The sequence below is a fragment of the Pseudophryne corroboree genome, chromosome 3 (assembly GCF_028390025.1).
Source record: "Pseudophryne corroboree isolate aPseCor3 chromosome 3, aPseCor3.hap2, whole genome shotgun sequence".
NCBI lineage: Eukaryota > Metazoa > Chordata > Amphibia > Anura > Myobatrachidae > Pseudophryne > Pseudophryne corroboree.
In genome coordinates, this window is record NC_086446.1 from 24003133 (window position 1) to 24031077 (window position 27945).

General features: G+C 47.2%; 1 protein-coding gene across 1 annotated transcript in view; it reads right to left on the reverse strand.

Annotated features, from left to right (window-relative positions):
• Positions 1-5626: 5626 nt before the first annotated feature.
• Positions 5627-27945, reverse strand: part of LOC135057088 (oocyte zinc finger protein XlCOF7.1-like) — a 134819-nt gene continuing 112500 nt past the window's right edge. Inside the window, exon 13 of the mRNA XM_063962987.1 lies at positions 5627-7149. Within this exon, the coding sequence (XP_063819057.1) occupies positions 5726-7149 (1424 nt within the window). The 3' untranslated portion in view covers positions 5627-5725. The remainder of the gene's footprint in view (positions 7150-27945) is intronic.

Below are 27945 nucleotides of genomic sequence, written 5' to 3' on the forward strand. Positions count from 1 at the left end.
AGAGAGATTGACAAAAGGAGAATTACCTATAATCTCACGGACAACAATAAAGTTGACACAAAACGTAACAGACAACTAAACAGTTGACACCCTAACTGATTAACCTTTGTTAAATTTAAACCAGTCGTGAAAGTGTGTTACCATAAGAACCACTGAACTTCCTAAAACAGATAAACTGCTCTGGGTGGGCGTCCAGTGCCCCCTATGGATTCAAAGAAAAGGATTTACCTGGTAAGTACCAAAATCCTATTTTCTTTTTCATCCACTAGGGGTCACTGGAGTACTCTTGGGATGTACCAAAGTTTCCTCCGTGGCGGGAGAGCTGTTTGGCACTTGTAACACTAAACGGCCAAAGCTAGATGCTGATGCCGCGAACGTATCAAACTTGTAAAAGCGCACAAACGTGTGCACTGAAGACCAAGTAGCCGCACGGCAAAGCTGTGTCGTAGAAGCCCCACGACTCGCTGCCCATGACGTTCCCACAGAACGTGTGGAATGAGCTGTTACTGATGTAGGTGGCTGTAACCTAGCATGAAGGTAAGCCTGACGTATGGTCAGTTTGATCCATCTGGATAAGGTCTGCTTAGAGGCTGGCCAACCCCTCTTAGCCGCATCATAGAGAACAAACAACGTATCCGTCTTACGAACCGTAGACGTTCGGGATACATAGACGCATAATGCGCGAACCACATCCAACGTTTCAGCATTCTCTGTTAATACCGGAACTACTATTGGTTGATTGATGTGAAAAGACGACACTACCTTTGGTAGAAAAGCGGGATTCGTCCGAAGTTCCGCTCTGTCATCATGAAAAACTAAATACGGTGACTTGCACGACAAGGCACCCAGATCTGAAACACGCCTAGCTGAAGCTAAGGCTAAAAGAAAAATCGTTTTCCAAGTGAGAAATTTAATATCCACTTGTTGTAAGGGTTCAAAGTAATCGGACTGTAAGAAATCTAAAACCAGATTCAAGTCCCATGGTGCTGTAGGTGGAATGAAAGGAGGCTGTATCCTCATTACACCCTGTAGAAACGTATGTATTGACGGCAACGAGGCCAATTTCCTTTGAAAGTAAATTGACAACGCAGATACCTGCACCTTTAGTGTGGAAAGACGTAGTCCTCCATCTAACCCCATCTGTAAAAATAACAAAAGACGGGATAAATTAAAAGATGATGTCGGAAACTTCCGAGCTTCACACCAACCTATATAAGTACGCCAGATTCTGTAATAATGAGCTGCCGTAACCGGCTTCCTAGCTCGTACCATGGTTGGTATAACAGACTCCGGAATGCCCTCTCTTCTCAAGATGGCCTTTTCAACAGCCACCCCGTCAAACGCAGCCGCGCTAAATCGGGGTAAAGGAACGGACCTTGTTGTAACAGGTCCGGACGTAGTGGGAGTGGCCACGGATCGTCTGCGAGTAAACCGAGGAGATCCGAGAACCAAGTTCTCCGAGGCCAATGAGGCGCTATTAGTATGACTGTGACGGACCCTCTCTTGATCCGTTTTAGCAACAGCGGGAGCAGCGGAAACGGTGGAAACAGATACACGAGGCTGTACGGCCACGCGGCTGTGAGAGCATCCACCGCCACTGCCCTTGGATCTCTTGTTCTGGACACATATCGTGACACCTGATGATTGTGGCGGGATGCCATCAGATCCACCTGAGGGTAACCCCACCTCTGGATCAACATCTGAAACACTTCTGGATTTAATGCCCACTCTCCTGGATGAAAATCCCGACGACTGAGAAAATCTGCCTCCCAGTTGTCCACTCCCGGAATGAACACTGCCGACAATATCACCTGGTGATATTCGGCCCATCTGAGGATCCGAGCTACTTCCCGCATTGCCATGCGGCTTCTCGTTCCTCCTTGTTTGTTTATGTATGCGACTGCCGTCGCATTGTCTGACTGCACCTGAACAGTCTGAAAACGAAACATGTACACTGCTTGTCTTAGAGCATTGTAAATCGCCCTGAGTTCCAGAACATTTATGGATAGCGATCTTTCGTGATCTGCCCAGAGGCCCTGGAGCCGATAACTCTGAACTACAGCTCCCCAACCCCTGAGACTTGCGTCTGTTGACAGAATTATCCAATTCACGACGCCGAATCGTCTCCCTGCAGATAGATTGTGTATTTTTAACCACCAGAGAAGAGACACCCTGACTTGTGGCGACAATCTCACCCTGTGGTGCATCTGCAGATGTGATCCCGACCATTGCGCTAACACCTCCAGTTGAAACGGACGTGAGTGAAATCTTCCGAACTGAAGTGCTTCGAAAGCCGCCACCATTGTGCCTAAAAGGCGAATGCACAAATGTACTGAGACTGTGCGTGGCTTGAGCACTAATTGCACCAGATGACGAATGACCTGTACTTTCTGTTGTGGCAGGTAAACCTTTTGATTTACTGTATCGAGAATCATCCCTAGGAATTGAAGTCGTTGACACGGAATTAGATGTGATTTCTTTAAACTGACTATCCAACCGTGCTGAACTAGTACATTGTACGTTAGCAAAGCATGCTGGAGAAGCAATTGTTGAGACGGAGCCTTTATGAGTAGATCGTCCAAATACGGAACAATTATTACTCCTAGGGACCTGAGATGAGCTATCATCACGGACATTACCTTGGTGAATACCCGAGGCGCTGATGAGAGGCCAAACGGCAGAGCCTGAAACTGGTAATGGTCTCGCCTTATTGCAAACCTTAAGAAACTCTGGTGAGGTGGCCAAATCGGAATGTGTAAGTACGCATCTTTGAGATCCAGTGCAATCATGAATTCCTGTGGCTCTAACCCTGCAATTACTGACCTGAGAGATTTCATCTTGAATCTGTGGTAAGTGACGTAATGATTGAGACCTTTTAGGTTCAATATTGGCCTGACTGAGCCATCTGGTTTTGGTACCAGAAACAGACTGGAATAATAACCCTGCCCCTGTTCCTGCACGGGGACCGGAATTACAACTGCAGCATTCAGCAGAGACTGAATGGCAACCTGCAGAACTGCTTTCTTGTCGTCCAACACAGGCAGTCCTGTCGTGAAAAATCTTCCTGTCGGAAGATAATCGAACTCTATTTTGTAACCCTCTAATACTAAATTGCGGATCCACCCATCTGTGGACGTCTGCAGCCACGCCCCCTGAAAACTCTGAAGGCGTGCTCCCACAATTGGAGATCCGAGATGGGCTGGGAGCCCGTCATGCCACTGGTTTGTTAGTGGTCTTAGTGTCTTGACGACGTGCATTGGATTGTCGGGCACTACGTCCCCGACCTCTTCTACCAGGCGTGACTGCTCCTGTGCCCTGCCCACGAAAGGGCTGAGTTCTAAAGGATTTGAACGCCGGACCAGAATATTTCCGTTTAGGTATAGTTGTAGGCGATGGAAGAAAAACAGACTTCCCTCCAGTAGCCTCAGAAATCCATTTGTCCAATTCAGGACCGAAAAGCTTCTCGCCATCATAAGGCAATGCCTCTATACCTTTTTTAACCTCCGTCTCCGCCTGCCAAGAACGCAGCCAAAGTGCTCGTCGAACTATGACTAGCGATGAGGACAGGCGAGAAGTAAGCTGACAGACGTCAGTAGAAGCTGTACATAGATATTCAGCAGCTTCCCAGATTTGATCCGCGAGAAGTATAAGATGGTCATCTTGCAGAGCCGACTTGAGCTCTTTTATCCATACCATTAATGCTTTAGTAACCCAAATGCCAACCAACCCAGGTCTCAGCAGCACTCCAGCTGCTGTATACATGGACCTTAGCATAGCCTCTATTTTACGATCTGCAGGGTCTTTAAGCGTAGTAGCAGTTGGTACTGGTATGGTTAACTTCCTTGTAAGTTTAGATACGGATGAATCCACCGATGGTGGGTTCTCCCATGTAGCTGTCATGGACTCTGGAAACGGGTAACTCGATTTAAATCTACGAGGTATAGAAAACCGTTTATCCGGATTCTTCCGTGTTTCCAGTAACATTTTATTAAGAGATTCCGAAATAGGGAAACACATCGGAGATCTCTGTCGTTTAGTAAAGACTACCTCATCATTCGTCAGGGGCTCCTCAGTTTCCGTAAACTCCAGCGACTGACGTACTGCTCTGATGAGATTATCAATACCTGGGCTGTCAAAATCGTCACTATCTGACTGTTGGTCTATTTCGCCCTCCTCATACTCATGTTCAGTGAGGTCTAGTATCCCAGAGACTGGAAAATTATTAGGAAAAGGAAACTTATCTTTTCCACTCAAGGTGGACCTCTGACCAGATTGAGACTCCCCTGGTAACTCAAATGGTCTCATTTTAAACTCAGATCTTGCCGCCTCTCTTTCTTCACGAGAGGCGGCCAGCTCTGATTGTAAACCAACTAATACATCTGCAAGTAAAGCCCATGGAGGGTCCAGAGATGCTGGCTTTACTTCTGTGGAAATCGTATTTGTGGCTGTATTAACAACACATGCTGTACATGTGGTGGATCCATCAGGCAACACACTCTTACAGACATGACATGAAAAATGTTTCTTAGATTTTGCTGGTGTCTTACTCATTATAAAGACAGACAATACAAACTACACACAGACAGTCTGCACGACTCAGTAATAACACCAAAGTTCCTTGTATATATCAGGCAAGTGCAGTGCCTGCCAGCAATAAGAAAACTGACCCCCAAATTCCCCTAGTACCACTCTTAAGCCGAGATGTAATATAGGAATCCTGGAACAGACAGGAGAACATTAAACATGTTAAGTACCAAGTTTTTCTACAAAGCTTAACACTGCCAATACTGCTAATGTCTCCCCCCACCCCCACGACCTCCGTGTACAGCACCGGGTCGGGGCCTGCGGAACTTTGCATAGGGCCGTGTGAGCGGCCTGTACCTGTATGCCAAGGCAGCGGGGAACTCCTCGGCTGCTGCGGGCGGTCAGCGGGAGCAGAGAGCGTACTGCATAGAGCCGTGGAGCGGCCTATGCACACGCGCTCCCGGCCCGCCACACACAGCATAGAGTGGAGTGGCCTCCTGTGTAGCCAGGCAGCGGGGAACATATCGGCTGCTGCGGCGCAGGGAGCAGCGGTCTGCTAGGTAACTTTAAGATGCTGGGAGCGGCGGAGAGTGAGAGCGCGCTGCATAGAGCCGTGAAGCGGCCTATGCACACGCGCTCCGGGCAGCGGTCGTTAGTGAGTGAAACATGCCCAATACAATCCCCAACAGTGGGGCGGCAGCATAAGCTGACCGCCCCTACCCAACATACCTGGACCGTAACAAAAGTCTATGACGGGGCTTCTCATCCAAGCTCCGTCCAGCTTTTTGCAGGCAGCCTGCAGGTGGAGTGAGGGAGCTCTTTACAGAGAGGTCCGACACTCACGGCTGTTCTCAGCCGCTTCCACTGTCCCTGACCCACGCCTGTTAGAAGGGGGGAAAGGACGTGGAAATCCTTGAAAGGAAAAAAAAAAAAAAACTTAGAAAAAATTCCAATACTTTGTGGACGAGCTCCACTATGCCTTCTAACTGTGTCGAGCACAGAAAAAACACTGAAGTGCTCGAGGATATGGAGGGGAGGAGTAGTCTCAAAAATTAATTTATTCAGTGCCTTCTTCCGGTGGAAGCCGTCCATATCCCAAGAGTACTCCAGTGACCCCTAGTGGATGAAAAAGAAATGCTTTTCTACTGTGTTAAATCTGATGTCTAAAAAGATGTGATTTGTGTGTAAAACATTTCCAACACTAAGGACATGGAAATGGTTTCTCTCCTGTGTGAGTTCTCTGATGTATAACAATAGCTGATTTCTGTGTAAAACATTTCCCACACTCGGAGCATGGAAATGGCCTCTCACCTGTGTGGAGTCTCTGATGTTTAACAAGAATTGATTTGTGTGTAAAACATTTCCCACACTCAGAGCACGGAAATGGCTTCTCACCTGTGTGACATCTCAAATGTGCAACAAGATTTGATTTCAGTGTAAAACATTTCCCACACTCAGAGCATGTAAATGGTTTCTCACCTGTGTGGAGTCGCTGATGTTTACCAAGATCTGATTTCTGTGTAAAACATTTCCCACACTCAGAGCACGGAAATGGTGTCTCACCTGTGTGACTTCTCTGATGTCTAACTAGATCTGATTTGAGTGTAAAACATTTCCCACACTGAGAGCACGGAAATGGTTGCTCACCTGCGTGACGTCTCTGATGTATAACTAGAACTGATTTACGTGCGAAACATTTCCCACACTCAGAGCATGGAAATGGTTTCTCACCTGTGTGACAGCTCAAATGTGCAACAAGATTTTGTTTCAGTGTAAAACATTTCCCACACTCAGAGCATGAAAATGGTTGCTCACCTGTGTGACATCTCTGATGTATAACTAGAGCTGATTTATGTGCGAAACATTTCCCACACTCAGGGCATGGAAATGGTTTCTCACCTGTGTGGCATCTCAAATGTGCAACAAGACTATGTTTCAGTGTAAAACATTTCCCACACTCAGAGCATGGGAATGGTTTCTCACCTGTGTGACTTCTCTGATGTATAACTAGAGCCGATTTATGTGCGAAACATTTCCCACACTCAGAGCATGGAAATGGCTTCTCACCTGTGTGACAGCTCAAATGTGCAACAAGATTTTGTTTCAGTGTAAAACATTTCCCACACTCAGAGCACGGAAATGGTTGCTCACCTGTGTGGCTTCTCTGATGTTTAAGAAGATCTGATTTATGTATGAAACATTTTCCACACTCAGAACATGGAAATGGCCTCTCATCTGTGTGACTTTTCTGATGTCTGACAAGATTTGATTTCAGTGTAAAACATTTTCCACACTTACTGCATAGAAATGGCCTCTCATCTATGTGACTTCTCTGATGTGTAACAAGAAGCGATTTCTTTGTGAAACGTTTCCCACACTCAGAACAGGGGAATATATTATCAGGTGTATGAGCTGCACGATGTGCAACAAAATCTGAGGTATCAGGAGAACAGTCCTCACAGTTAGAGGGATCAGATGATATATCTGCGCTGAGAGGTACTGGATGTATATTTAGCATAACGGGGCTGTCTCCAGGAGAATCCTGTGTGATGTTATCTTCTATGTCAGTATCTGCAGGCAAGATACAATCTCCCTCCAAGGCATTCCTGCTTGTGCCTCCATCTGCTGGAGATAAAATAGCTGTATTATTATTATTCACAGATCTTTATATAGCGCCTACATATTACACTGTACAGAGAATATTTAGTCATTCACATCAGTCCCACCAGGGGAGCTTACACTCTATATTCCCTACCACATGGACAGGTACTAGGGGTAATTTGTATCAGAATTAATCCTAGCTTGCATACTAAAGTGAAGCTTGAATTCTTATGTGAATTGTGAGACAGCAGCAGGTGAGATATAATACAGATCAGGTGAGATATAATACAGATCAGGTGAGGTATAATACACACATATTGGCAATACCATTAGCATCTGATACAATGTATGGGCTAGTGCCGTGCATGGGATGTGATGCATTTGGTTTGCGGGGGACATTCTGGAGGCTCAGCTGCTGTCCAATCTGTGAGCAATTCTCTCTGCTGCAGGAGGAGATAGCTAAGCTGCATGCTGGGACATGTAGGATGTCTGTGTCCTTGAGGACACCACTACCTCAGAGAGCCACCAGAAGACATTCTGCCTGGACTGCTGTGGGCTTTGAAAGGCAGAGATTTCCAGATGGACACAGATATCTCCCATAAGATGTGACACTGCAAAACGCATATGCTGCTCTTGCAGGGCTGGAAGATACAACTGATATATGCAATACAGAACAGGAGGATATGGGGACTTCTACTAACTATAGGAAAAGGAACAGGAACAGGAAAATTACATATTCAAAAAGGACTACTGTTCTAGATTCTATTATTAGAGAAGTACACCTGGGAAATGGTAATGACGTAGAGAAACAAGGTGCTTACCTGGAGCCACAGCTGCAAGGGATAAAGAGCACATGCTAAGAATTGTGAAGGCAGCAAGAAAAGATGGGAAGGTGGATGTCATTGTCTACCTAGGGACAAATGACCTGGCTAATGCTGAACTCATGGGCATAAAAGAGGAGAGATTTAGATTGATATGTCATAGTCACACCATCTGGCAAGATAGGAGCCTATACAAAAGTGATGGCCCACACTCATCTTCAAGTGGAATGAGAATACTAAGGAAACAGTTTGGATGTGTTGAAGTTAAATCAAATATTTCTATTGTCTCATTTATTATGCTATCATTCTTAATACTGTACTACGTTCACTTTAAACAGGGTCTTATTTCAACACTTGTGCATTATTTGGGTAAGATGTTTATGTGACTAGTTGCAAGGCCTTTGTATAGATAACAAGTGCTCAATGATATTGTTTGAGACTTGGTGGCATCACAAGGAGGACATATTTTCTGGAATCTGATGAGCCTTCACTGGACAATAACACGTTATTATGAACAAGAATGACCTTTATGACAACTCCCGCCTATTAGAGAACCTAATTGTTATGTATAGGAGATTCATGATTCATGGGCAAGTCTGCCATCTTTTGGATAAAACCACTCTCTACAATTAGCTGATCTGACCACATCTGGTATTTCCCCTTTCTAGTTCATCAACCAATGTATTCCTATGATTTAATCTATATATACGCCTTGTTTGTAAATAAGCTATGAATGATTGTATAAGGTATAAAATGATGTAAAGTCAGTGTGCTGAACACACAGGCTCATGGTGAATTTTGTCCTGGTCCACACTCCTCTGCAGAGAATATTGGGTGTGGTTCCGTATTTATAATAAATTCTATATGCTGAATATCATCACAACGGAGAACTCTCAATTATTATGACTTTCTTAATTTTAAACATTAACAGATGCTTCATCAGGAACTATTTAAACTAACAGAGGGGGCAGTGAACCAAATAGGTATAAGGTGACCTGTTCCCCCAACCCAAATGTATTGGTTCTGCAGGCAAAGGGAATAGGAAGAATATCCACAGCAACAGAAGATAATTCAGATCAAAACCAAATAAACATAGGCAGAGAGATGAGCATAGCTAGGAAGAGGAAAAGCACAAATAAAACTCTAAGAGCTATGTGTGCAAATGCTAGGAGCTTAGGATATAAAATCCCCGAACTCATTTCAATAATTACAAGGGATGGTCTAGATATTGTGGCAGTTACAGAGTCATGGTGCAATGAAAATCATGACTGGGACATACCTATACCAGGATATACTTTATTTAGAAAGGACAGAATGGGAAGAATCTGAGGAGGCATAGCAATGCAAGTAAAAAAAAGATTTATGGTAAGACTTACCATTGTTAAATCTATTTCTGCGAGGCACACTGGTTTCCACAGGAAATAAAATCGGGATGTAGAGTTGGATCTTGATCCGAGGCACCAACAGGCTAAAGCTTTAACTGTTGCCAGGATGATCTGCACTGCCTCCTCTATAGCCCCGCCTCCAGGCACTGGAGCTCAGTTTCGTTAACCAGTCCAATGCAGTAGCAGGTAGAATAGAGATGGTAGATGTTAGCCACATAGAACCACATTCTCACGACAGGAGAAGGTGCCAGCGGCTAATGCCATACAAACCCAAAGAAGCTAAGTGTGTCAGGGTGGGCACCCTGTGGAAACCAGTGTACCTCGCAGAAAGATTTAACAATGGTAAGTCTTACCATAAATCTCCTTTTCTGCAGCGGGGTACACTGGTATTCCACAGGGAATAACATCGGGGATGTCCTAAAGCAGTTCCTCAAGGGAAGGGATGCACTGTAGCGGGTACAAGAACCCGGCGTCCAAAGGAAGCATCCTGGGAGGCAGAAGTATCAAAGGCATAGAACCTTATGAACGTGTTCACTGAGGACCACGTAGCCGCCTTGCACAATTGTTCTGGGGATGCGCCACGGTGGGCCGCCCAAGAAGGTCCAATAGACCGAGCAGAATGGGCCTTAATAGCAGCAGGAGCTGGGAGCCCAGCCTACGCATAAACTTGTGCAATCACCATTCTAATCCATCTGGCAAAAGTTTGCTTATTCGCAGGCCAGCCACGTTTGTGAAAACCAAAAAGGACAAAAAGAGAGTCTGACCTCCTGATGGAGGCAGTCCTCTCCACATAGATACGGAGAGCCCATACCACATCCAAAGACTGTTCTTTGGAGGACAAACCAGGAGACATAAAGGTGAAAAGATGACACCACCTTAGGTAGATAACAAGGGCAAGTTCTAAGAACTGCACGGTCATGGTGAAAAATCAGAAAGGGTGGATGACAGGACAAAGCACCTAAGTCCGACACCCTACTAGCAGAGGCAATAGCCAACAGAAAAACAACCTTAAGCGTAAGGCATTTAAGGTCCACTGACTCAAGAGGTTCAAATGGAGACTCTTGTAGGGCATTCAAAACAACAGACAGATCCCATGGCGCCACAGGAGGGACATAGGGAGGCTGAATCCATAAAACACCCTGAGTGAAAGTATGAATGTCAGGAAGAGATGCAATTTTTCTCTGAAACCACACCGACAAGGCAGATATATGATCCTTGAGGGAGGCTAAACAAAGGCCAAAGTCTAAGCTTTGTTGTAGAAAAGCCAAAAATTTGGCAGTACTGAACTTGTATGCATCGTAATTCTTAGCAGCACACCAGGTGAAGTAAGAATTCCAGACCCTATAATAAATCCGAGCCGAAGCCGGTTTACGGGCTTTCAACATAGTTTGAATGACCAACTCAGAGAATCCTTTGGCCCTCAGGAGTGAAGCTGCAAGAGCAATGCCGTCAAAGCCAGTTGTGCCAGGTCCTGATAGACACAAGGGCCCTGAACGAGGAGGTCTGGGCATTGAGGAAGTAGAAGAGGATGCTCTACCAAGAGACCCTGCAGGTCTGAGAACCAATGCCATCTGGGCCATGCTGGAGCAACTAGAAGTAGCATTCCTCCTTCTTGCTTGAACTTCCGTATCACCCAGGAGAGGAGAGACACCGAAGAGAACAAATATGGCAGCCGAAAGTTCCATGGAATTGCCAGTGCATCACGAATGCTGCTTGAGGATCCCTTGTCCTTGCTCCAAAGACCGGAACCTTGTGATTGTGTCGAGATGCCATCAGGTCTACATCTGGTAGGCCCCACATGTCCACTAGGAGTTGGAAGACTTCCAGATGAAGACTCCACTCTCTGGCGTGTACGTCCTAAACACTGAGGAAGTCCGCTTCCCAGTTGAGGAATCCTGGAATGAACACTGCCGATATGGCTGCCGGATGGCGTTCCACCCATTGAAGGATTTTTGATACCTCCATCATTGCCATGCGGCTTCGAATGCCGCCTTGATGATTTATGTACGCCACCATGGTGGCATTGTCTGACTGTACTTGAACAGGCCTGTTCTGTACCAGAGGTAGGGCAAGTTTCAGCGCATTGAACACTCCCCGTAATTCCACAATATTTATCGGGAGGAGAGATTCCTCCCTGGTCCACCGACCCTGAGGAGAGTGTTGCTCCAACACCGCGCCCCAACCCCGCAGACTGGCATCCTTCGTTAGGAGGACCAAGTTGGAGATCCAGAAGGGACGACCCATGGGCAATAGTTGGTCCTGTAGCCACCAGCTCAGTGACAGACGGACCTCCGGAGTCAAGGAGATCATTTGAGACCTGATTCGGTGAGGCAGGCCGTCCCACTTGGAAAGGATTAACCTCTGCAGAGGGCGGTATTGAAATTGAGCATACTCTACCATGTCGAAAGCCGACACCATGAGGCCTAGTACTTGCATTACCGAGTGTGTATCGACACTCTTGGGTGAGAGAGGAAGCAACTGATTCTGTCCTGAAGTTTCAGGACATTCTCTGGAGACAAGAACAAACGTTGGTTGTGTGTGTACAGTAACGCCCTCAGGTGCACCATGCTCTGAGCAGGGACCAACGAGGATTTCTTCCAGTTGATGAGCCACCCGTGGGCTTGCAGGAATTGGACCGTCAGTTCAAGATGACGGAGAACCTCTGGGGAGTTCACCAGGATCAACAAGTCATCCAGATACGGCAGGATCCTGATACCCTGATAGCGGAGAAGAGCCGTCATGACCATGGTGAAGATCCGAGGAGTCGTGGTCAGTCCGAAAGACAAGGCTTGGAATTGATAATGTAGGTTGCCAATAGCAAACCATGGATATTGCTGATGCGACATGGCAATAGGTATGTGTAGGTAAGCATCCTGTATGTCCAGGGATACCATATAATCCTTGGGTTCAAAAGCCAGTACAATAGAGCGCAAAGTTTCCATACGGAATTTGGATTCCCTGACAAATTTGTTCAAACATTTGAGGTTGAGTATAGGCCGGGAGGATCCATTCGACTTTGGAACCAGAAACAGTGTCAAATAGTATCCCCTGCCTCTCTGAGACAGAGGTACCGGAACTGCAGAATTTGGCCTCCCACCCTGGGTTCCCCCATGTGGAGGCCCGCCCTGTCGTGCAGCAGGCTTGTCTGGTTTAGAAGCAGGCTGACGGGCGACCCAAGAACGTTTAGGTTTGGGCTTGGAGGTTTTAGAAGTACAAGCCTGTCTCGGGTATGCCTGACCTTCTGCTTTACCTGGAGGTCGAAAGGAATGAAGAGTGGTACTCTTAGCCTTCGGAGCCGAAGGATTAGTACTTGGGAGAAACGCAGTCTTGGCAGACGCCAAGTCAGTCACAATCTTGTTCAGATCCTCCCCAAATAGTATATCTCCCTTAAAAGGGAGCACCTCCAAAGTCTTTTTAGAGTCTAGGTCCACCGACCAGGACCGTAACCACAGACTCCGGTGAGCCAGGATAGACGTAGTAGATGCCTTGGCTGCCATAATGCCCACATCAGGGGCCGCCTCCTGAATATAGTGGGAGGCTGTGGTAATATACGACAGATATTGTCTGGTTCTGTCAGAAAAATTCAGAGGTAGCTCTTCTTCGATTGCTTGAACCCATTCCTTTAGCAGCCCAGGAGGTCGCCATAGTGGGTCTATGAACAGCACCTGTAAGAGTGTAAATAGACTTCAAGCAACGCTCCACACACTTATCCATCGGTTCCTTCAGAGAGGTGACGGTGGTGACAGGCAGAGTCCACTGGTGGTGGGGTTTCCCACTTGTACCTCAACTCCGCAGGGATAGGATAACGAGCTAGGATATTTTTAGACAAGGAAAATGTATTTCCTGGAGAAGCCCAGGATTCCTGACGTATGTCAATTAAAAGGTCAGAATGTGGTAAGACTATTTTAGTAACCTTCTGACATTTGAACTTATCAGGTTTCTTAGATGTATCCGGAGAATCAATTTCATCATCAATCTGAAGAATCAGCTTGATAGACTCCACGAGGTCAGGAACATCAACCTGTGTTGTAGATTCCTCATCAGAAGCAGCTGTATCAGCGTCTGATGGATAAGTATATTCCCCATCCTCATCTGAAGAATCATCCAAAATATTAGTGGATTGTGAGGAAGAAATGGCCCGCTTAGATGACCCCTTGGTCCCTTTAGGGTGAAGGTTAGGTTTTTGTTTAACCAATGACTGATTTAGTTGCTGTAACTGGATTGATAGAGTAACCGCCCATGGTGGATTAACTACAGGGACAATATGTGGCTGTAATGGCAAAGGAGGTCCCACAGGGGGCATAAGTCATGTTACAAGCGTAGTCAGCATATTTGAAAAAGCAGCCCAAGGTGGCTCTTTATTTGCCACAGGTCCTGCGGGCTGACAGGAAGGTGCAGAGCACCAAGTACCTGAACCCTGAGCTGAAATCTTTTCCTCAGGTAAAACCATGACGTCAGCACTGCATGATGCAGGAGCGTCTGTGGATTTCCCGCCCTGTGTAGCAGACATTATTGGGAATGTAGCCTTAGGGCGTAACAGTACAATATAGCCAAACAGTACCAGCGAATAACCCCCTGTGTTATGACTGCAAATGCAGAACACAAGCAGAGGATTTAAGCGGTGTGAGGTGACTGAAATATACAGTGAAAAATACAAAACAGTATATCCTGTGGGACACTACACGGTATTTGAGACCCTGATGCACTTAACTCCCCAAGGGTACAGAATATAGTGATAGCAATATGTGTGATATACAGAATAGAAACCACACAGCAGCTATAGGCACACACAGTCACAGGTACAACGCAGAAATGATTACATATAAACAATAAAACTGCACTATTACATATAAACAATATCTATATGTAATACTACATATAGATATGTATGTACAGTATACAGATATACAGATATAACAATGTACAGTAAACACTGGATGTATATCACAGAATACTTGTACTAAATAATCATATAGTAACGAACACTGTCTAAACGACATGTAGAATACTTAAGTGTCGCGGCTTTACAGAGGAGACAGGTCCAGCAGTCCCAGAATCAGCGCAGCTCTGTGTAATGGCGCCCAAACGCTGACAGGGAGTGAGGGAGAGAGATGCAGCTCCAGGGTGGTAACACCTGCTGTAGATGGCGCCTGGTGCTGGGGGAGGGGCTACAGGTCAGAGTCTTATCCCCTCTGCTGGACTTCACCACCGGGTACTATGGAGCCAATGACAAATGGATTTTAGTAAATCCGACCCATGTTCCTTGCCCGGTTTGGATATAGTGGGATCCCTGCATGGCAACAGGGTTCACACCAACGGTGTGGTCCGTCTCCAGGGACCGCGACCGGATTGCGATTTTGGCGGGTACCACCTGGTCGACCCTCTTACCTCCTCCCTGAAGTGAGGCCACGCAATTTCGGAGAGCAGCAGCAGGAATGTGCCTGATGACCGGAGCACCTCTGCTGCAAGTACCCGGCAACCAGGTCGCGGGAGTATGCAGCGCCGCTGGGGAAGGTGATGGAGCCGCAGCACAGAATGTCAACATGACATAAACAGCATCCAGTGCCTGTGTTGCGGCCCTTGAAGTCTTCTTTCTTCATAAAAAGCTCTTATCAGGGCTGCCTAGGGCAGCCCCACCTGTTAGTGACTTGCACTGCAGGCACCAACTTACAAACTGAGCTCCAGTGCCTGGAGGCGGGGCTATAGAGGAGGCGGTGCAGTGCATACTGGGAGCAGTCAAAGCTTTAGCCTGTTGGTGCCTCGGATCAAGATCCAACTCTACACCCCGATGTTGGGGGTCATTCAAAGTTGTTCGCTCGCTAGCAGTTTTTAGCAGTCATGCAAACGCTATGCCGCCTCCCACTGGGAGTGTATTTTAGCTTAGCAGAAGTGCGAACAAAAGGATCGCAGAGCGGCTACAAAAAAAGATTGTGCAGTTTCTGAGTAGCTTCAGACCTACTCAGCGCTTGCAATCACTTCAGACTGTTCAGTTCCTGTTTTGACGTCACGAACACGCCCTGCGTTCACTCAGCCACGCCTGCGTTTTTCCAGGCACGCCTGCGTTTTTCCGAACACTCCCTGAAAAAGTTCAGTTGACACCCAGAAACGCCCACTTCATGTCAATCACTCTGCGGCCTGTAGTGCGACTGATGAAAAGCTTCGCTAGACCTTGTGTGAAATTACATCGGACGTTGTGAAAGTACGTAGCGCGTGCGCATTCGCCGCATGCGCAGATGTGCCATTTTTTTGCATCATCGATGCGCAGCGAACATTTTCTGCTAGCGATCAACTCGGAATGACCCCGTTATTCCCTGTGGAATACCAGTGTACCCCGCTGCTAAAAAAGCATAAATAATAAGATTTTACTCACCGGTAAATCTATTTCTCGTAGTCCGTAGTGGATGCTGGGGATTCCGTAAGGACCATGGGGAATAGACGGCTCCGCAGGAGACTGGGCACATCTAAAGAAAGATTTAGGACTATCTGGTGTGCACTGGCTCCTCCCCCTATGACCCTCCTCCAAGCCTCAGTTAGGAACTGTGCCCGGAAGAGCTGACACAATAAGGAAGGATTTTGAATCCCGGGTAAGACTCATACCAGCCACACCAATCACACCGTATAACACGTGATAGGAACCCCGGTTAACAGTATGATAACAATTGGAGCCTCTGAAGAGATGGCTCACAACAAAACCCGATTTTTGTAACAATAACTATGTACAAGTATTGCAGACAATCCGCACTTGGGATGGGCGCCCAGCATCCACTACGGACTACGAGAAATAGATTTACCGGTGAGTAAAATCTTATTTTCTCTGACGTCCTAGTGGATGCTGGGGACTCCGTAAGGACCATGGGGATTATACCAAAGCTCCCAAACGGGCGGGAGAGTGCGGATGACTCTGTAGCACCGAATGAGAGAACTCCAGGTCCTCCTCAGCCAGGGAATCAAATTTGTAGAATTTAGCAAACGTGTTTGCCCCTGACCAAGTAGCTGCTCGGCAAAGTTGTAAAGCCAAGACCCCTCGGGCAGCCGCCCAAGATGAGCCCACCTTCCTTGTGGAATGGGCTTTTATTGATTTAGGCTGCGGTAATCCTACCGCAGAATGCGCCAGCTGAATAGTGCTACAAATCCAGCACGCAATAGACTGCTTAGAAGCAGGAGCACCCAGCTTGTTGGGTGCATACAAGATAAACAGCGAGTCAGTTTTTCTGACTCCAGCCGTCCTGGAAACATACATTTTCAGGGCCCTGACTACGTCCAGCAACTTGGAATCCTCCAAGTCCCTAGTAGCCGCAGGCACCACAATAGGTTGGTTCAAGTGAAAAGCTGAGACCACCTTCGGGAGAAACTGAGGACGAGTCCTCAATTCTGCCCTATCCATCTTATGACCACTTTCCACGTGAGATATTTTAATTCCACAGTCTTAAGTGGTTAAAACCAATGTGATTTCAGGAATGCCAAAACCACATTGAGATCCCAAGGTGCCACTGGGGGCACAAAAGGAGGCTGAATATGCAGAACTCCTTTGACAAAAGTCTGAACTTCAGGCAGTGAAGCCAGTTCTTTCTGGAAGAAAATCGACAGAGACGAAATCTGGACCTTGATGGACCCCAATTTGAGGCTCAACGTCACCCCTGCTTGCAGGAAGTGTTGGAATCGACCCAGTTGAAATTCCTCCTTCAGGGCCTTCATGGCCTCACACCAAGCAACATATTTCCGCCAAATGCGGTAATAATGTCTTGCGGTGACATCCTTCCTGGCTTTGATCAGGGTAGGGATGACTTTCTCCGGAATACCCTTTTCCTTTAGGATCCGGTGTTCAACCGCCATGCCGTCAAACGCAGCCGCGGTAAGTCTTGGAACAGACAGGGTCCCTGCTGCAGCAGGTCTTGTCTGAGCGGCAGAGGCCAAAGGTCCTCTGCCCGCATCTCTTGAAGTTCCGGGTACCAAGCTCTTCTTGGCCAATCCGGAACCACGAGTATGGTTTTCACTCCTCGCATTCTTATTATTCTCAGTACCCTGGGTATGAGAGGTAGAGGAGGAAACACATAAACCGACTGGTACACCCACGGTGTCACTAGAGCGTCCACAGCGATCGCCTGAGGGTCCCTTGACCTGGCGCAATATATATTCAACTTTTTGTTGAGGCGGGACGCCATCATGTCCACCCGTGGTCATTCCCAACGGTTTACCCGCATTTGGAAAACTTCTGGAAGAAGTCCCCATTCTCCCGGGTGTAGGTCGCCCATCGGAGAATCCTTGTGGCTTCTGCCATCGCCATCCTGCTTCTTGTGCCGCCCTGTCTGTTTACATGGGCGACCGCCGTGTTGTTGTCTGATTGGATCAGTACCGGCTGGTTCTGAAGCAGGGGCCTTGCTTGGCTTAGGGCATTGTAAATGGCCCTTAGCTCCAGAATAATTATGTGAAGCGAAATCTCCTTGGAAATTTCTTCCCTGTGTGACTGCACTCCAGCCCCGAAGGCTGGCCTCCGTGGTCACCAGGACCCAGTCCTGTATTCCGAATCTGCGGCCCTCTAGTAGATGAGCCCTCTGCAGCCACCACAGCAGCGACACCCTGTTTCTTGCCAACAGGGTTATCCGCTGTTGTATCTGTAGATGGGACCCGGACCATTTGTCCCACAGGTCCCACTGGAACGTCCTTGCGTGGAACCTTCCGAATGGAATTATGCTTCGTACGAAGCTACCATTTTATTTTTTTTCAGGACTCGTGTGCTTCCACTGGAAGAAACACTCTTTTCTGGTCTGTGTCCAGAATCATTCCCAGGAACAGAAGACGTGTCGTCGGGACCAGCTGTGACTTTGGAATATTGAGAATCCAGTCGTGCTGTTGTAGCACTTCCCGAGAGAGTGCTACCCCCACTACCAACTGTTCTTTGGACCTCGCCTTTATCAGGAGATCGTCCAAGTACGGGATAATAAAAACTTCCTTCTTGCGAAGGAGTATCATCAGTTCGGCCATTACCTTGGTAAAGACCTTCGGTGCCGTGGACAACTCCAACGGCAGCGTCTGGAACTGATAGTGACAGTCCTGTACCACACATCTGAGGTACTCCTGGTGAGGAGGGTAAATGGGGACATGCAGGTACGCATCCTTGATGTCCAGGGAGACCCTGTAATCCCCCTCGTCCAGGCTCGTAATAACCGCCCTGAGCGATTCCATCTCGAACTTGAATCTTCTGATATAAAAGTTCAAGTATTTTAATTTTAAGATGGGTCTCACCGAACCGTTCTGTTTCGGTACCACAACCATTGTGGAATAGTAACCCCTTCCTTGCTGAAGGAGGGGCACCTTGACAATCACTTGTTGTGATTATAGTGTTGAATAGCCACCAACACCGCCTCCCTGGCAGAGGGAGGTGCCGGTAAGGCAGATTTTAGGAAACGGCGGGGGGAAGAACGTCTCGAACTCCAGCCTGTACCCCTGAGATACTACTTGAAGGACCCAGGGATCCATGTGAGAGAGCACACTGGGCGCTGAAATTTCTGAGACGGGCCCCCACCGTACCCGGGTCCGCCTGAGCAGCCCCAGCGTTATGCTGTGGACTTACCGGACGCAGGGAGGACTTCTGCTCTTGGGAACTAGCTGTGTGCTGCAGCTTTTTCCTCTACCTTTGCCTCTCGGCAGAAAGGATGAGCCTCTAGCCCTCTTGCTTTTCTGGGGCCGAAAGGACTGTACTTGATGATAAGGTGCTTTCTTTTGTTGTGGGGTAGCCTGTGGCAAAAAAGTCGATTTCCCAGCAGTAGCTGTGGAAACGAGGTCTGAAAGACCATCCCCCAACAGTTTTACCCCCTTATAGGGCAAAACTTCCATGTGCCGATTCGAGTCGGCATCGCCTGACCAATGCAGAGTCCATAACCCCCGTCTGGCGGCAATGGACCTAGCGCTTATTTTTGATGCCAGCCGGCAAATATCCCTCTGTGCATCACGCATGTATAAGACCACGTCTTTTATATGCTCTATTGTCAGCAAAATATTGTCCCTATCCATAGTAATTTTCCGACAGGGAATCTGACCACGCAGCGGGAGCACTGCACATCCATGCCGAAGCAATGGCTGGTCGCAATATAATGCCCGAGTGTGTGACTATATCTTTTAGGGTAACCCCCTGCTTTTTATCAGCAGGTTCCTTCAGGGCGGCCGTATCCGGAGACGGTAGTGCCACCTTTTCTGATAAGCGTGTAAGCGCTGTATCTACCCTATGGGGTGTTTCCCAACGTGACCTATCCTCTGGCGGGAAAGGGTACGCTGCCAATTACCGTTTAGAAATTATCAATTTCTTACCGGGGGAAGACCACGCTTCCTCACACACCTCATTTAATTTCTCAGATGCAGGAAAAACTACTGGTAGTTTTCTCTCACCAAACATAATACCCTTTTATGTGGTACCTGGGGTATTATCATAAATGTGTAATACATTTTTCATTGCCTCAATCATGTAACGGGTGGACCTATTTGGAGGGTACACTAGTCTCATCATCGTCGACACTGGAGTCGGTATCCGTGTCGACATCTGTTTCTGCCATCTGAGTTAGAGGGCGTTTTTAGAGCCCCCCATGACATTTGAGACGCTGGAACAGGCACAAGCTGAGTAGCCGGCTGTTCTGTGTCGTCGACCTTTTGTGTAAGGAGTTGACACTTTCACGTAATCCTTCCATAAGTCCAACCACACCGGTGTCGATCCCGCAGGGGGTGACATCACATTTACAGGCATTCGCTCCGCCTCCACATCATTATCCTCCTCATACATGTCGACACAGCCGTACCGACACACAGCACACACACAGGGAATGCTCTGACAGAGGACAGGACCCCACAAAGCCCTTTGGGGAGACAGAGGGAGAGTATGCCAGCACACACCAGGGCGCTATATATCACAGGGATATCACATATAAGAGTGTTTTCCCTTATAGCTGCCTATATATATTGTATACTGCGCCTAAATTGTGCCCCCCCTCTCTTTTTAACCCTTTCTGTAGTGTATTGACTGCAGGGGAGAGCCAGGGAGCTTCCCTCCAACGGAGCTGTGAGGGAAAAATGGCGCCAGTGTGCTGAAGGAGATAGCTCCGCCCCTTTTTCGCGGACTTTCTCCCGCATTTTTATGGATTCTGGCAGGGGTTAAAAAGCACCTATATAGCCTCTGGGGCTATATATGGTGCCAGTTTGCCAGCCAAGGTGTCAGTATTGCTGCTCAGGGCGCCCCCCCCCCCAACGCCCTGCACCCATCAGTGACCGAAGTGTGTGGTGTGCATGAGGAGCAATGGCGCACAGCTGCAGTGCTGTGCGCTACCTTGGAGAAGACCGAAGTCTTCAGCCGCCGATTTTCCGGACCACCTTCATGCTTCTGGCTCTGTAAGGGGGACGGCGGCGCGGCTCCGGGAACGGACGACGAGGTCGGGTCCTGTGTTCGATCCCTCTGGAGCTAATGGTGTCCAGTAGCCTAAGAAGCCCAAGCTACCACCACTTAGGTAGGTTCGCTTCTTCTCCCCTTAGTCCCTCGATGCAGTGAGCCTGTTGCCAGCAGGTCTCACTGAAAATAAAAAACCTAACAAACACTTTCTTCCTAGGAGCTCAGGAGAGCCCCTAGTGTGCATCCAGCTCAGCCGGGCACAGAAATCTAACTGGGGCTTGGAGGAGGGTCATAGGGGGAGGAGCCAGTGCACACCAGATAGTCCTAAATCTTTCTTTAGATGTGCCCAGTCTCCTGCGGAGCCGTCTATTCCCCATGGTCCTTACGGAGTCCCCAGCATCCACTAGGACGTCAGAGAAACTATTTTAATACAAACTATTAAAAAAAAAGCTAAGGCCCTTTGGGTGACCATAGAAACAGGGATATCGGAGTGTTGTAGAGGTCTAGAGTGGAATTGGGCAGATTCCACCATGTCAAATGCAGATACCATGGAGCCCAGGATCTGCATCGCGGAGTGGACAGAAAGTTGTGGATGCGTAATTGTAGTGCTGTAATCTTGTACGGATAAAGAAAGATGCATTGCACTTGGACATCCAGGAGAGCTCGGAGATGAAGGATCCTCTGAGAAGGGATGCGTCAGGACTTGGCCCAGTTGATCAGCCAACCATGACTTTGAAGGAATGACATGGTCACCTGGAGAGGACCTCCAGAGCAGGAGGAGGAGGTCATCCAAGTAATGGACTATCCGGATTCCCTGCTGCCGAAGATGAGCAGCCATCACCGCCATAAATTTGGTGAATACCATGGGGGCTGTGGAAAGGCCGATGGGTAGGGCCTGAAACTGGAAATGGTGACATAAGACAGCAAACCGGAGGCACTGTTAATGACAGGGTGCTATAGGTACGGTAAGCATCCTGTATATCCAGGGAGACCATAAATTCCCCAGGTCGCATAGCCAGGACAATGGAACAGAGAATTTCCATATGAAACATGGGCATCTTGAGATATTTGTTCAGTAATTTGAGATCGAGTATGGGACGATGAGACCCACTGGGTTTCTGAACCAAAAAGAACATAGAATAGAACCCATGGCCCTGTTGAGACACAGAGACAGGAATAATCACGCCTGACTGTAGTAAGGATTGAATGACCCTCTTCAGCATCTTGGCTTTGCCGAGGTTTGCTGGTTGACTGGTAGGAAAGTATTGTCTGGGAGGACGCTTCCGGAAGGAGAGCGTACCCATAGGAGACCACTTCTTGAACCCAAGCATCTATTGTGATCTGACACCAAGCCTGTATGAACTGAAGAAGTTGACCTCCTACCCTTGGGTCTCCCAGGGGGAGGCCCACCCTGTCAGGCTGATGGTTTATCTTCTGGTTTGGTAGGTGGACGTCTAGTCATCCATGCCTGTTTGGATTTGCTCTTAGAAGTCTTTGTGGGATGTGACAGTCTAGGGAAGGTCTGACCACTGACCTCGCCCTGAGGGTGAAATGACAAATTCCGAAGCCGTGTAGAGGAGGCTGAGGGTAGGCAAGCCATTTTAACTGTTGTCAGGTTATTGACAATCTTGTCCAAATCTGGTCCAAAAAGAAATCTGCCTGTGTAAGGAAGTGCTTCGAGGACTTTCTTAGCGTCAGAGACTGCCTTCCAGGAATGAAGCCAAACAATGCATGGGGCTACTACAGAAGCAGCTGAAGCCTTAGATGACAGGAGTGCTGTATCCAGAGCAGCCTTGCCAATGTAATAGGTGGCATCCCTGATGCTGGCAATTAGTGACAGTTGTTCCTTAGTCACCTCAGAAGGGAAACTGTTTTCAAGGGCATCCGCCCAGTTTTCAATAGCTTTAGCCACCCAGGCCGAAGCTGTGGCAGATCTGGCAGTGGTGCCTGTAAGTGAATATAAAGACTTATGACGTGTCCAATTGTCTATCAGGTATGTGCTTGAGAGAGGACGCTTTAGGAATAGGAAGAATGGAACTCTTTACCAAGCGTGTCACATGAGAATCCACAGTAGGAGGGTTTTCCCATTTTGTACAATCAGCAGCCAGTAACAGATAAACACTTCCTGAGGAAGAATTATAGTCTGAGCTTTATCATATGATGCTGCCCGTTCCATTTGGAGAGAATCAGATGTTGAAGGGCCCTTGAATATAATTGAGTATATTCTACTATGTCGAATGTCAAGACCATCGATCCTAGAACTCGCACTGCTGCATAGACGGATACTCTCCGGTTGTGTAGCAACCCCAGAATCCTCGTCTGCATTGTGGATATTTTGTTCAGAGGTAGAAAGATTCTCTGAAGACTGGTATCCAATATAGCCCCAGATGCGTCATCCATTGTAAAGAGCCTAAGGAGGACTTGGCCCAATTTATGAGCTAGCCGTGAGCCTATAAACTGGCTATTGTCACTTGTAGATGGCATTGCAAAGTTTCCTGGGACTGAGCCAGGATTAGCAAATTGTCTAGATATGGGAAATATATGTTATGGTAAGAACTTACCGTTGATAACTGTATTTCTCCTATGTACACAGGTTTCAACAGGATAACAATGGGATATGATGGAGCGACAGCGGATTGGCACCAAACGATCACAAGCTTTCAGGCCTCCCAGGTTGCAACGGGCTCATCCATATAACCCCGCCCACTGGCTCAGGCAAATCAGTTTTCTTCCAAAGCAATTAGGCAGGAGCATTATGTAGAAACCTATTCAGGCGAGAAGGACACACATGCACACCCTTCCATGCAAGAGGGAAGAGGTGAGTATAAAGATTCTCAAACCTGTGGACACTGAAGAAATACCGTTATCAACGGTAAGGTCTTACCTTAACGTGTATTTCTCTGGCAGGGTCCACAGGTTATCCACGGGATAACAATGGGACTTCCCAAAGCAATTTTTAGTGGTGGGGACGCTCCTGATTAGACAGGAGAACCGTACGCCTGAATTCAGTGTCATGAGAGGTAAAAGTATCCAAGGCATAATGTCTAATGAATGTGTTAATGGAAGACCATGTGGCTGCCTTACATATCTGTTCTGCTGAAGCACCATGTTGTGCTGCCCATGAAGGACCTACCCTACGTGTAGAGTGAGTAGAGACATTAGCCGGAACAGGGAGATCAGCTCGAGAATATGCTTCTGAAATCGTCATTCGAAGCCATCTTGCTAGCATCTGTTTAGTAGCAGGCCATCCCCTCTTGTGAAATCCGTAGAGAATGAAGAGAGAATCTGTCTTTCTGATGGTACTGGTACGATCCACGTAGATTCTTAATGCACGGACTATGTCCAGCGACGCTTCTCCCGCAGAATGTCCCGACACCTGAAAAGCCAGGACTACAATTTCTTCGTTAAGGTGAAACTTAGAGACCACCTTCGGAAGATAACCAGACCTAGTACTGAGAACTGCTTTATCTGGATAAAAAAAATCAGAAAAGGAGACTTACATGACAGCGCTCCTAAATCTGATAATCTTCTAGCTGATGTCATAGTCAGTAGAAAGAGTACTTTAACTGTCAACCATTTACGAACCACTTTATTAAGTGGTTCAAACGGAGCACCCTAAAGTGCTTTGAGGACCAGACTTAAATCCCAAGATACTGCAGGAGGAACAAAGGGTGGTTGAATGCGTAGCATTACCTGGAAAAAAGTACGCACATCCTGTAAAGTGGCAATTTTCTTTTGGAACCATACAGTTAATGCTGATACTTGAACTCTCAAGGAAGCCACCTTCAAACCCTTATCCATTCCTGCCTGAAGAAAATCTAAGATTCTGGATCCATACTTCTTTCACTGCACCAATGAATATAGGCTTGCCATATTCGATGATAAATGCGAGCTGAGGAGGGTTTCCTTGCTCTGAGCATAGTTTGAATTACCTGTTGTGAGAATCCTCTTGACTTTAGGATAGAGGTTTCAACAGCCACGCCGTCAAACACAGCCAATCCAGATGGCTGTGATAACAAGGACCCTGCATCAGTAGATCTGGACGTTGAGGGAGCAGAATTGGAACATCCAATGACATCCTCTGCAGATCTATGTACCAATGCCTTCTGGGCCAAGCCGGAGCTATCAGAATCACGACACCCTTTGCTTGTTTTATTTTCCTTACCACCCTGGGCAGCAGGGAGATTGGAGGAAACAGATATGCCAGATGAAAGTCCCATTTCACTGACAGTGCGTCCACAAGGATCGCTCCGGGGTCTTTTAATCTTGACCCGTATGCCGAAACTTTGTTGTTCAGACGGGATGCCATGAGGTCTATCTCTGGCAACCCCCACTTGTCTACTAGAGTCTGAAAGACCTCCTGGTGTAGATCCCATTCGCTTGCTTGAATGGTGCGTCGACTGAGAAAGTCCGCTTCCCAGTTTAGGACTCCTAGAACGAACACTGGAAGGAATGACGTGAAAGATGGAGTTCTGCCCACTTTAGTATGTGACTTACCTTCTTCATTGCTTTTTGGCTGCGAGTTCCTCCCTGATGGTTGAGGTACGCTACTGCAGTTGCATTGTCCGAACGGATCTGGACTGGTTTTCCTTGCAGAATGTCCTTTGCCTGAATCAGTGCCATGTATATTGCCCGGAGTTCCAACAGGTTTATTGGCAGGCAACTTTCTTCTGTGGTCCATTGTCCCTGGAACCATAATCTTCTGGACACTGCTCCCCCGCCCTGTAGACTGGCATCCATTGTTAGGATCTCCCAATCTGATATCCAAAAGGGTCTTCCCTTGTCTAGATGGGATGTCTGCAGCCACCAAGTTAATGACCTTTTAACCTTTACTGGAATTACCATCATTTGTTTCTTTATTGTCTGATGTATTCCATTCCATCTGGTCAGAATCAGATGCTGCAGAGGTCTTGAGTGGAATTGTGCACACTCCACCATGTCGAATGTTGACACCATCAACCCCATCACTCGCATTGCTGCGTGAATTGATATTGTCTGACTGTGTAATAATTCCGGAGTCATTAACTGCACCTTGGATATCTTTGCCTGGGGTAAAAATATTTTCTGCAGACTTGAATCCAATACAGCCCCCAAGTGAATCATCCGTTGTGACGGAATCAGAGACGACTTTGCCCAATTTATGAGCCATCAGTGCTTCTGTAGACAATTTATTGCCTGTTGGAGATGGCTCAAGAGCAATTCCTGGGATTGTGCCAGGATTAAAAGATCGTCGAGGTATGGAAAAATCCTTGTCCCCTGCTTGCGGAGATAAGCTGCAATAACAACAGTGATCTTGGTAAATACTCTGGGGGCTTTGGCTAACCCAAAGGGTAAGGCCTGGAACTGAAAATGTTTCTGGAGGATGGCGAACCTGAGGTAACACTGATGGGACAATGCTATAGGCACATGCAGGTAAGCATCCTGTATATCCAGAGATACCATGTAATCCCCTGGTTCAATGGCCAAAACTATGGAGCGTAACGTCTCCATGTGGAACCTTGGGACCCAAATGTATTTGTTTAACATTATGAGATTGAGAATTGGCCGGAATGACCCATTTGGCTTCTGAACCAAAAATAGGTTGGAGTAAAAACCCTGCCCCCGTTGTTGCCGGGGGTACTGGAATAATTACCCCGGACTGAAGCAATTTCTGAACTGCTTCTTGCAGGGCTCTGGCCTTCACCTCTATATGAGACGGGTTGGTGCAAAAAAAACTTTGAGGAGGCTGCTTCTTGAAAGGGAAAACATAACCCAGAGATACCACTTCTTGCACCCAAGCATCTGTCGTCGACTGCTGCCATATGTGTGCAAACTGAAGAAGTCGGCACCCTACCTTTGGGTCCCCCAGGTGGAGGCCAGCACCATCAGCCTGATGGTTTCTGTTCTGGTTTGGAAGCTGGCCCTCTGGTGGCCCATCGCCTCTTTGCTTTACCAAACTTATTGTGCTGGGTCTGCTTAGAATAATTTTTGCCTTTTGTTTTACCTTGCCACCGAAATGGCCGAAACCCCGAACCCCTAGGCCTAGGGTTATAACTGGCAGGAAACCTGACCTTCCTGTATTCTGCTTCTGACTCCAGAATATCTGTCAATTCCTTACCAAAGAGAATGTTTCCAACAAAAGGCAAAGCTTCCAGAACCTTCTTGGATTCTGAATCAGCTTTCCATGTACGCAGCCAAATTGCTCTGCGAGCATCTACCGTTAAGGCTGATGCTTTGGAAGCAATCATACCCATATCCATTGCTGCTTCTTCTAAAAATAGTGCAGCCTGTTTCATATGAGCTATATGGGATTCCTGCTCCCTAGTAGGTGCTGAAAACCAGTTTTCCAGTTCATCAGCCCATTCAGCTACCACCTTTGCCATCCAGACCGAGGCCATAGCTGGACTTATGACTGCCCCTGACAGAAAAAAAAATTGTTTTTCAAAAACCCATCCACTCTTCTGTTTGTGACATCATTTAATGATGTTGATGGTAAAGGCAAAATAGATTTTCGCACTAATCGAATGACTTGCTTATCTACCTTAGGAGGTCCCCAGTTGAAAAAGGGTAATAGGAATCCCATTTTTTTGGAATTCTATATTTCCTATTGTGTGTAGCCCAAGCTTCCTCCATAATTGCCGTCAGTTCCTCTGACCCTGGAAACTCAACCCTAACTGTTTTGGGACATTTAAACACAGGTGCTTTAGTTTTTATTATTGGCTCTGCTGAATCCTCTAGAGACAGAATAGCCTTCATTGCTCAAATTAACTCAGCTATATCCTCTGAGCTGAAACCTTCTACCTGTTTTTCATATGGTGAAGTAGAGTAAATGGAGCTATCCTCGTCTGATGTATCATCCTGTGTAGCCTATGAATTTGATGACATATTTACCCTTGGTTTATCAGCTTGTTGATTTGTAGAAGCTGTTGGGGCTATACCATAAGATGGGAGCTGCATGTATGGGTTAATAGTATACCCTATTCCTGAGGTTGAAGCTGTAGGGACCAACCCATCAGCTATGCTGGATAAGGTTTGTGCAAACATAGCCCAAGGTGGATCTATTTGTCGTTGAACAGGCATCTGCCTTGCAATCTGCTGAAACGCAAAACAATTTGCACATAACCCATCATGTGCCAGATGCTGAGTTGATAACCCCACCTTACAGGATAAACATGTTATAAGTGTTGGTGTTACTGTTAATGTAACCTCATCACCTTTGCCGCTCTTAGACATGATAATCAGCTTTACACAGTGACTGTAATCA